Here is a 12,009-nt window from a genome sequence, read left to right on the forward strand (position 1 = left end):
ACCTGCAGAATAACCACATTGGAAGCAATCATTCTTCAAACCTGAGCCAACCACCCCACAGGTAGGTGCACAGTTGACAGCAGCACTTTGGGGTTACGTTGCAGGTATTAGTACGCTATTATTGTATGAGGATATTAAAAATAAATAGATCTATTTTGTCCTTGTTTTCTTCTCATTTCTCTTTTATAGTCTAGCCTAATCTTATAAATATCTGTGATCTGTCCTGGCTGAGAAATCTTGGTTGAAGAACTGACAGCTTCCCGCCACTCTGGGGACAGCACTGGGCCTCACTGAGAAAGCAGTACTTCTCTTTCGTGTTGTATACATTTCTACAGTTTTGGTGGCCAGGCTTTCAGCTGCAGTAACAGTCTCCTTTTCTTCTCATCTACTAATGTTTCAAAAAAGCTGCAAGAGGAGTCTCCTGCATGGCTTTTTTAGTCATAATTACATAAGTTACTCTCTTTCCCATGTTAGCAGATGTGAATCCTAAATGTGCCAGGATGGTTTAGAAAAGCAGAGAAATACTTGGAAACCAGAAAGACATTTCAGAAATCAGTACTAATATACTGTGCAGTTTTCCCACTAAGAAGCTAACTTTGAAAAATATACAAAAAGCATTGAAATTTATATTGAATTTTTAAAATCATGATGGGATTGCCTGTCATCATAGCCCATTTCTTCTATAAAGTACCAGTTCCTTTTAAATGAGAAATCTGTCTCTGCACTTACATCTGAAAAAAAAAAAGGAAATTTCCACTTATCAGATTTGTGATCACTGGATCAGCAGAGATGGTAAAATAATTGTTGGTAACAGCCCAAGTGGAGATGTGCATATACAAAATACTCTGCAAGTTTTTCAGGTGCTTATACCAGAAATGATAAAATTTTCCAGTAGCTGGAGACATGGTAAAAAGGTTTTAAAAGGACCAAGAGAAGAGAATTTCACCCTTGCAATTGGAAAACTGCTATGGAATCTGGACTTAGTAAGTTTTAATGCTTACAGTTGCAATGTATTAAAGCGTGCTGAATAACAAATCCATTACTTTCTTTTTAACTAAAAAGAACCAAGTCTGAGATCTGCCATTTTAGTTATTCTCAATATCTTTCAAATGAGGGTTAAAAAGTTTAGAATTTAAAAGCCAGCTTTTCTTCTTTTGGCTCTAAGACTCAAAAAAGCTCAGACATACTGCTTTGTACGTACAGTTGCACAACACAATTAATGTGAATTTCATACCTAAGCGTAGAGTTTTAAATTCCGGTAATGCTGCAGAGGCACATAGTTGGTAAAAGATGTGGTAATTTCTCTCCTCTTCTGCCTTTAAAAGAAAAGGATTGATTATATTTCAACATTTAACAAGCACCAGAAACATCCACGAGCAGGAAAAAAAAAATAAGTTTAATGCATTCTCTAGCATTACATTAAGAGCATAAAGGCACAAGGAAAAAGGAAGATAAATCAGTAGCTATCATTTCCTTCTTTATTAATTTAATCCATTTTCCACAGTAAGAAGCATGCAGACATTTTTGTTTTTTAAAAAAAATGCATGATTTCGCTTTTCAGAATTGTAGATTACTTTCAAATATAGATCAGGATTCTATGGGTGAGTGCGATGATCATACTTAAAGGCTTTTCATTTTCCAAAAATAACTAATACCATTTGCTTCAGCATTTATAGTAAGCTGGTGAAGAGAATATCTTTATTGCCAAGGCAAAGCCGGAATTTTAAAATGGAAGACAAACACAGCTCAGAAGGTTATGACTCATGACTAACACTGTAATTCTGAACTTAAGGGCTCTAAACCTCATAATTTCAAAACAAAAACAAGAAAAAAGACTCTCCTTTAGCTAAGTTATGCACAGCAAGTTTCTCTTATTTTTGATATATACAACAGTACTCGTATAACACCCTTACACAGTACAAATTGTAATTATTTGCTTTGTACCTTTAGGCAGACAGTCAAGGGTAAGTCAATTTTTACTAAGCTCTAGACAATAGGGTAAGCAAATATGGAGAGGAAGCATGGGAGACTAAAAGGTTGTAGATCTGCTCAAGTATGAAATACCAAAATGAAAAGAGTTAAAGAAATATTAAGTTACATATTCTCTTAAGTCTCATTTGTAATTATTGTGATAGCAGTGGGTTTTACCAAAAGATTTAAAGTGAGCTAAGATGGCAGCTTTACAAACCACAACAGAAAGCTCTTGAGCATGAGTATTTCTGTTAGGTTTTGAAGCCTGATCCTATAACACTATGGCAAGCACAAACTCATATCTAGCATTGAAGATATTTCTTGTTAAAATACACAGCCTTTTTAATACACATTTTACAGCAATCAATAATTCATATACTGAAGACTGACACGGTTTTCCTTCTCTCCTCCTTCCCCACATGTGCTATAGTAAAAATACAACATTAGAGCCATCTCTGACAAGAAACACCTAACATCAGCAAGCAAGAGGTTTTTTTTGTTTGTTTGTTTTTTTAAGCATAGTCACACAAATATAAAATGAGAAAATTGCATCAGTATTACCTGAAATACCACTCTTGACTTCTCCAGGAGGTAAGTTCTCATGTTAGCACCAATGATTCGGTATCTCTTATCAAAACCAATTTCAATGTATTTCCCAAAGCGACTGCTGTTGTCATTCCTTGTTGTTTTGGCATTTCCAATTGACTATAAAAAGGGAATTTTGTAAAGGTTGAAGAACTATTAGAAATTATCATATCTATTTAATCATCTACATTGCTCACAAATACATAAACATTAATTTGTCCAGTTTTCAAAACAATTAAGAATGATCTCTGCCTGGTCATCAAAAAGATGGTTATTTCACTGACATGAGATCCGGAGTTGATCTTCCTAGTAATGATGTCACTTCCACATACTCTAATTTTCCAGCTAAAAAATTATTTGAAGTATTTTAAAAGGAATTAAAGAGTCTAACAGAAACCTCACATACAGCCAGTTTTCTTCTAAGAGTTTAATAAAACTATATCCATTATTTCACACTGCGTATATTCACAATTGTACGTACAAAGATACATGTACAGTACTTGCAACCTGTGTAAATTTACCTATTGCAAAGCCACAATCCAGCAAACTGCCCCTATACTCTTAACATTTTTATCGCTATTATTCCAGAACCAACTACATTTCCAAACTCCCTCTGCAAAAATACTGTTATAAAATATTTACTGTGTTCCTAAATATAATCTAAAAGTTAACATATACAGACCCATGTTGTTTGCCTGAAACTAAATTTCTTCAATAGCAGATTGGCTATAGATTTCGAGACAGTCTTCAGTGCTGTCTTCAACGTGTGAGTAACTTATTTAGATTTCTTCAAAATAGCTTTATTCATAATAAAAAATATTTAAGGTATGTCTTCAATAGTATGTGGTCCTGGGATATCCAGGGAAATGGTGGCCATGGAAGCAAAGCAGTGTTGGTGCAGCTGTGCCTTACAGCAGCTCACCTGTGTTAGGATTCACACCACTATGGGTACCACACTGCGTTTTGAGATCAGCGTATCAGCGTTTTGAGACATGCAAATCACAACATGCTGAAATTCAAAGGAAAGAAGCTTTTCTTCTAAATAGGATCATATTATAGTCATCATATGGCAATTCACCTTTCAAAAAGTCTGAGAGATATCTCTGTTTCAAAAGGAATAGCATTCGGTGTAACTCTTGCACAGCACATTATCTTTATTCATATGCCACTGTGTTTATGTGATCAAGTACCTCACCCTGAAATGCACCACAACTAAAAAAAGGCAGAGCTATATCTATGTCCCAGGTTTTTTGTTCATGTGGACATCCATAGGAACTCTGTACTGAAATAAATTTGGGCAAAACCAAATGAGTACAAATAGCCATGCTGAGTATCAGTATTCCAAATCTGTGAGGAGAAGAACAGTGAATCAGTAAATGCTAGCAGGGTACAGCACCGAAAGCTGAGATTAGACTTTGAGAAACCACATTACAGCAGCAGCAGCACACACCCGTGACCAAGCAGATGCCCACGTGGTTATCAGATGAACAGTTGCTATAAAGGTTGTAAGACCAAATTGCATCTTTGCAGTTCTAAGAAATACTGAATTCACTCAAACTGAATGCATTCAAACTGCATTCTTGTGTTTTAAAATTATTGCTCCCATGATGTGCTTTTTGTTGTAGGTAGCAAGGTAACGTTACAATATTTTCAGAAAACAATCATTACTTTGAAAGGACCTATTCCAAAGTCCCACGCCTGTATGTATGAACACAATTAAGAAAGTCTTCGGCATTACAATGACTGCTGACCAAGGTACCCAGTAAGCTGTACACTTTGTATAGCAACACAGTGTAGCGAAGAAAGAGAGGAAGGAAGTTACGTATAAAAATATGTTTTAACACTTGACTATTTCTACATTTGCAATAGACAGACTGTATATAGTTATTAGCTATAAAACTGATTACTCAAAAAGTTGCTAGAAATGTAGAATTTATTCACTTGATATTAGAGTATTTAGTAAGCAAACATGATGTGAAATTCTGACACTAATGGTGGTTGTGATATACAAATTAAAAAATTACCTTCTGCTCAACTTAGCAAATGTGAAGCTCAACATTTCTAAATTTCATTACTTAGCTTCTTTCTGTTTTGTGTTTCTGCTGATTTACCAGCTGAAGAGTTCAAAACATTAATTTTGCTACCCCAGTTTTTGTGTACAACTTCACATTTCACAACACTTATTTTAAATCTTATTTAAAGCTCAAGTGCTAGAAGTTAAAAGGTAACTTTCATCCAAATATAACTTCTGAAGTGATTCCAACTTTAGATCTTCACAGGTTCATGAAATCATTATTCCTAGAAGATAAAATGAAAGTGCCAACAAACCTCAACATCGCCAAAGATGGTATAACACTAATGCCAAAGCTGGAGCAGTGAAAGGAGTACTCAGGGACTAGCTCACCCGTGCAACACTCCTAATTGCTCCCAAGGGCCCAGGCTGCCACTGCTGGGGTAGGTGCAGCTCAAGGCAAAGCTCAGCACTCCTGACTTCTTACCATCACTTGATACGTTGGTTACGCAGCAGCAGAGCCCACTGCCTATCATGATACAGCTCATTTTATCCCACAAAACAGTTTCAAACCACCACACAGCACTACAAACCAGGCATGATTACCTTGTGACAGAACACACAATTGTGATGGGGCAGCTATAGCCTGAGTATCATGAACTCCTCATGCCAGGAGGAAAAAAAGGAATAAAACACAGTTCATTTTTTAAAATATCTGAGGAAAAAAAAAACAATCACAGCATCTTGCATTTCACATTTCACTGTGTGCATTCCATTTGCTCACATCTATCCATTAATAACTCATACTATTGCATAGAGATGCTAAACATCTAACAAGACATCAATCATCCTAAGCATTTTCTTAGTTAACGTGCCTTCTTAGCTTGTGCATGTTCATAGATAGAGCTCTTTCTCTTGAGAAATTCCCCCATGACTGCTTATCTCTGGTGAATTGTTTCCTTATACAAGGTTCCAGACAGAGAACAGAGGAGGGCCACAAAGATAAGTAAGGGCCCGGAGCATCTCCTCTCTGAAAAACGGCTGAGAAACCTGGGTCTGTTCAGCCTGGAAAAGAGAAGACTGAGAGTGATCTATCAATGTTTATAAATATCTAAAGAGTGGTAGAGAAATGGATGGGGCCAGGCTCTTTTCAGTTGTGTACAGTGATTAGACAAGGGTCAGTGGCCAAAAACTGGAACACAGCAAGTTCCATACAAACTTCTTCACAGTGAGGGTCACACAGGCTGCCCAGAGAAGTTGTGGAGTCTTCTTCTCTGGAGATATTCAGGACCTGCCTGGACACTTTCTTGCTCAGCCTACTGCAGGGAAACTACTTTTAGCAGGGGGCTTGGACTTGATGGTCTCCAAAGGTCCCTCCTAACCCCTACAATTTTGTGGTTCCTTAACTTCAGCTACAACTTGGATCTACACATGTAGGCAAAGACACAATAAGCAGAAAATAATTCAGATCATGGTTTCTGCTTGGCCATGACATCAGAATTACAGCATCTCCTGAGCTTCCTGTAGATCAGTGATCCTGAGCAGTAGGGAACTGTACATGTTATCCCACAGTCTACTGACAGCGCCCGTGCTCCCAAGCCAATGGCTTTGGGACTTGACTACAGTTAGCACAACCTTTGTTGTACACAAATGAAACATCACAGTCTGAGCTAATTATTGCCAAATTATGTCTTCTGTCATTTCTCCCCTCTGAAGCTGTGTACATCTCGTATAAGTTTTCTTTCTCAATTTAACTTCCATGATGACATTTTACTAAAATTTAGTATTTGCTTTATTCAACAACTACCAGTATTACAAAGCTGAAAAGATTTACAGCAGTATTCCTATAAAAATTACTTTGTTATGTGAAATACTTTAATACTGTAACATTACCCCATCTCTCACACCATCTCATAAATACTGCACAAAATAATGATTACAGCACTTCCCAGTAAATGGATTAAAAATGAAATTTTAAAACATAGTCTGGGGTTTTTTGATGCCTATAAAAGCAAGAACCGATCTCTTTACTGAATGCTTGTGTTAGCCCCCAAACAATTACTGCAACTGAAGGGTAGGAGTTAGTGCAGTAGCTCTCTTACCTCCATTATGGGGTTGGAAGCCAAGACTTTCTCCTCAACATTGGCTTCACTGGCAGATCCACTGACCGTGGCGAAGTACCTCATGGCATACTTGGCAGAGACTGTCTTCCCTGCCCCAGATTCTCCACTTACAATGATTGACTGATTTCGCTCATCTCTGAAACACAAAGACATACTGATTACCAGCTATTCTCTCAAGGACACTTATGTTTTATGTCCCCTGCTTGGCAACAATCATTCCACCATAAATGTTAGCAGTAGAGCAATAATGTAAAGCATGTGGCAGAAACAAAGCTGTCAGTGATAAAGCTCCCTGAATGGCTAATTGGGCTGCTGGTGACCAGGATGCTCATTCAGGACCGAGGCTACCCCTGCAGTTCAAGCAGTCATCATTTTGTTCAACAAAACCTGACCAAAACACCTGTTACCACCATAACACTGTGTTCTTCTGCAGCTACTTCTATTCAGAGTGTCTGGTAAAGCACCTCACTAATCAGTGCTCATTAGTAAAGATCATTAATGCTACCTTACAGATAGAGAAACGAAGAGCAGAGCTAGCAACAGAAACCCTTCATCCTTCTGATCTAATCGCCAACTTTTCCCAGAATTGTTTTGAATCTGAAAAATTCAAGCAGGACTGTTCAGGACACACGTAGCAGCTCTGGAGCAGAGGATCCCTTTGTCGTAAAGATATTTCTTCTCACTATAAAAATATTTTTTAAAAAATGGATCTTAATTTGCTAGGCAAGTAATTTTCCGTCACCCCAAAGAGGCCTCTACCCATAAACCCTGACTGTATGACTTAAAAATAGACTACAAACCAACAGTGACAGAAATTAGCATTTCTATAGCCTGGCTCTTTTTTTTTTTTTTTTTTTTTAAATAAAATATTTATACCATACTGTATATTTCAAAAATTTAAAAGAATATTTCAAAATCCTCCCGTGAGCTGGGTAAGTTTAACTCTGTCTCACATACTGGAAAATGGATAAAGAAGGAACAAAAATTTACCCCAAAGATTTAGAAAGCTGGGTGGGGCTTGAACTAAAGAGTGTAGCAAAGCCCCAGACCAAGCTGCACTTACAGTACTGTAATGGTGGATAAAAGTTCAGGCACGCATATATGTTCAAACAGCATATATGAAGTCTGCACAGCCTCCAAATGCCTGCTGAGGCCACAAGTAAATGCTATGCAGGGGAAGTGAAGAAATATGCATGAAAAATCTATCCGTGGTTTCTGTATCCTCAAGGCCCTCCAGGAGGTGTGGGGTTCTACTTCTGACATTTAAAAAAAAAAAAAAGGTGCTGATGAAAATAAGAAGCTAAATTACAGATCACATGTTTGCTCTCAAGCTGTTACATATCTTCAAAAGCACCCCCAAGCCTCCAGATAAGAGCACAGCTCCCGCATCTACTTCATGCTGCACACAGATGTAGGCTAAAGGGAGCCCCTGGTAACATCTCCTATCTGCGAGAGCCAAGGTGTGATTCATCTAACCAAAGGAATTCATTGGGTAAAGCGGGTTCTTCACATTTTGGTAAAAGGAAAGGGCTGGGTGTTGCTTTAAATTTAATATGAAAGTGTTAAGAAGATCAAAGCAACCTAATTTTGTGTTCTCAACTTCCCTTTAACACATAGGATAGGTGCGAATGACTGCAGTACAGTTCACACATTTGCATACATCAAGCTGTCGGTCTCAATGGGAAAAGTGGGAAAGTGTAACTAGGCAGCTTGTGCCAGGTTATGGATAGCCACGTTAGGTATGCCCAGCTGCCAGGAATGCCAGCCCTGGGCATGGGGAAATTAAAACATGGGCCTGATGAGACGTCTCCTTTACAAAGGGCATCAAGCCTGCTCCAGTGAGGCCTGCGGCGGCAGGGCAGCTCACAGCAGAGACAAAGACTTCCATCTGGGAAAGGAAGAAGAAATGCTCTTGCTTCTTCCTCATTCCCTGCTCGCAGAGTTCATCCGGGGTGGATACACATGCCTGTGGCTCTGCACATCGGGGGCCAGAGTGAGCTATGCTGGTGCTCTCGTCCAAAAAGAGATGCAGAAGGACATGAGAGGAGTCCAACCGAAAGCATGACATCTAGGCCTAAATGGGACAACTGACAACACACAGCCTTCCCCTCACACAGACAGTTCCTGCAATGAGTCAGTAACAGAGAATAATTTCTTCGCAGAATCAGCAGTTTTTCTTCCCCCGGTGCTCTTTGACGTACGAAAAAATCCCCAAACCAATCCCATTATAAAATAGAAAACTTCTGGTCTGATTTCAGGAGCTGCCTAGCACAGGAGGTCAGCAATAACATAACAAGCTTTTCGATTGTAGATCACCATACTGTGCTACCAAGAGAGGGACAAAAAAATAAGCGTGTCTCATGGTAATTGTCAGTTCCCTGAAGGATCAGCTCCAGTAGCTGAGAAATCCCACATGAGTTCCATCTACTGCTCCAGCTGCGAGGCACGAAGGTACACGTAGTGAAAGTGGCAGGAATCGATGATATATCAAGTTTATTACTGCTATTCAAGAAGCACTTTCCAAAATCATCAGGTGATTTACAGAAATATCTTCTGGAGCTGTTATGAAATAGGATCCTCGTGCTTTGAATACTAATAGGAAACTGGTAAAAGCACATTAACATCTTAGACCCAAGCAAGTCCCTGAAATCCTCCCAGCCTTCTGTTTACAAAGATGCTTTACTACTCATATAGAGAAACAACGGCTTCATTTTAGAGAATGAACCCACACCCATGCCTCATCTTGCAGCATTTCCAAAGCTATCAGTACTGAATTGCCAGTCACTGCCCCATCTCTCCTCATCCAACAGCTAATTCCAACAGAGATACTTTACCCAGTCTAGTGTGTATCAAAGCCTGCCTCAAAATTGCTTCGAGGCCCTCCCTTATTATTTCAATCCAGACAAGCACTGAAAAAACAAAACCAAACAATGTGCATGACTTCCTTCCTTGCACAACTGGCATACTTTTTAATGAAGAAGGTGGAGAAATCAGCAGAAACTGAGGGGAATTACCACAAACCAAGACAGAGGGCAGACCATCCAGCATGCATGTGTGAGCATTCAAAGCACACATGGCTTTTGTTATCGGGTTGGGCATTCAGGAACAGCGGGAAAACACTCATCTCCTCAGAGAACTTCCATGTTTACAAAGATGATAATGAAAAACGAGGCTGAAATAATTCCTACTGAAGAATACTGTTGCTACTTAGCCTGGAGTACCCTCTCCCCACACTACGAGATATGCAGGTCTCCTCTTCCCACAGCACTCCTGCATGCGCTCAAAATAAAGGATCCATTCCTATATTCCTGTGTAAGCACATATACACACACCTTTTAGAAATTTGCTTAGAGAAGATATGGCTGGCTGTGTGAGCTAGAAAAGCTGCTGTCCTCTATTCTGCAATGAATATTTGTATTTGCAAAAGCTAAGGCAGTCATGAGAAACAAAGGCCTCTCACTGTCTGCAGCCAGAGCCTCTGGCATTGCCCTGCCAGAGCTCCATTCACTCTCAGACTCCCTTGTCCTCACGAGTACATCAGTCTATTGTTTGGATTTAACACACTGGAGTTGCCATTCTCTAGCACATTATTTATTCTTTCTGCTTTTTGGCACAGAGAGAGGAAAACACAGCAAAACATCCAAGATTGCAGCCAATGCCTGGAGAAGGTGCAAGGACAGCGTAACACAGCACCCCACAGCAGGGTCAGCGGCTGCTGCCACAACCCCAGACGAGACTTGGCACATGAACGTCCGACCAGGCAGCAAGATACTCAAGTCTTCAGAGAAGGAAGGCTGGTCCTTCCTGGCAGCCACAGCACTGCTGCAGAGAGGTCTTCTACATCGCTGAACTTTAAGGAAACAGATCGCCACATAACTGGGAAAGAAAACATCAGCTGGGAAGGAAAACACCAGAATTTGAATATATTGGGAAGTGCATAAAATGTGCAGAGAATATATTTTGGTTTAGTACAAACAACAGTCTAAAATACCTCTGCTTATGCCAAATGACATTTTCATAATGTCTGTATTAAAAAACAAAGAAACAAACAAAAAACAGAAAACACAAAGAGCATTTGAGTTCTTCCTTGCAGAGAGAAATACCAACTTTGGAGTTATTTTCAGTTAAATCACCAGTCCTCAACCTTTGACCTGATGTTGTGAGCACTGAACATGTCACCAGTTGCAAAAGAAGCACTATAATTAAAATTTTCAGCCAATAAAACAAGTAGGGCAACAGTGTTGTGTGTGACACCACTTAGCAGTCTGATGCCACACTCTCCTATCTGTGCAATATGTCTCCTCGTCCTGCTTCTTCTCAGTGTAAAGCACATAATTAGATGATTTTAAAATGAAGATTACTTCTGAATGGACAGAACTTTTTAATTATGCTTTTACAACAAGAGCTGAAGAAAAGCAAACTGGGAGATGAGAAGCTGGAGTCCTCTTTCACTGAAAGGTGGATAATGATCACAGCCAATGATACACAAACACATCACAGTGACATGATACTAAGCCAAACTAGCTTGAAAACAGGCATTTAGTCACAGCAGACTGAAACAGATCGACTGTGAACAGCCTACCACTCACAGAAACGTGAAGCGTTACTTTGAGGTGTCGGTCAGGATCACACTCAGCTTTTTCCATTTCTGAACAGTGCACAAGGAGAAGGGAATGACAAATAAATAAATAAATAAATAAATAAATAAATAAATAAATAAATAAATAAAAATCAGGGTTTGCGACGATAGGCCTGGCCATTTCAGAAACAAAACGATGGGCTGAGATTGCTTTCAGCAGCAGGGGACTTGGCTCAGAAATCGCCCATATCCTTCTCTCAGGCCTACACTTTAAGCACTGCATAATGATAACAGCTAGTTCTTGTCAAATAGTGACACCCTATGGAATAAATAACACTATTTTCCTTATCAGTTATCTATCTCAAAAATAATGTCTAACTTTGAAAGGCAATATTCAGTCACTGTATCCAACCTGTACGCAGCTCTATTCTGCAGCAAGTAATGGTCATAGAATAAGCAATAAATGTCACTAATTTTTCATCATCATAATTCCAGTAGAAGACAAACAGATTTGTGCATAGGCTGGTAAATTTTAAATACAATTTTCCTTTACCTACAAAATCCCGTTGACAAGGCAATATGTTTAGGAGGAATTTTAACATCAGAGTGCCAAAACAGAATAGACGTAGACTTCCTTACCTAACTACTGCAATCTTGAGATTACAACCTACATTTCAGCAGGGCTTTTTCTTGTGCTTTGAAAAACCATTGCAGAATTCAATACTGAAGACAGCTTCTGC

At 39.1% G+C, this 12,009-nt stretch overlaps 1 protein-coding gene across 1 annotated transcript in view; it reads right to left on the bottom strand.

The window, feature by feature from the left end:
* Positions 1 to 12,009, bottom strand: part of MYO5A (myosin VA) — a 102,151-nt gene that overhangs the window by 51,663 nt on the left and 38,479 nt on the right. The window contains exons 5-7 of the mRNA XM_084293118.1: positions 6,670 to 6,826; positions 2,533 to 2,676; positions 1,235 to 1,316 (exon numbers count right to left, since the gene is read on the bottom strand). Coding sequence (XP_084149244.1) covers positions 1,235 to 1,316; positions 2,533 to 2,676; positions 6,670 to 6,826 — 383 coding nt within the window. The remainder of the gene's footprint in view (positions 1 to 1,234; positions 1,317 to 2,532; positions 2,677 to 6,669; positions 6,827 to 12,009) is intronic.

This window comes from Netta rufina, assembly GCF_964035555.1.
Source record: "Netta rufina genome assembly, chromosome: 11".
Classification (NCBI taxonomy): Eukaryota; Metazoa; Chordata; class Aves; order Anseriformes; family Anatidae; genus Netta; species Netta rufina.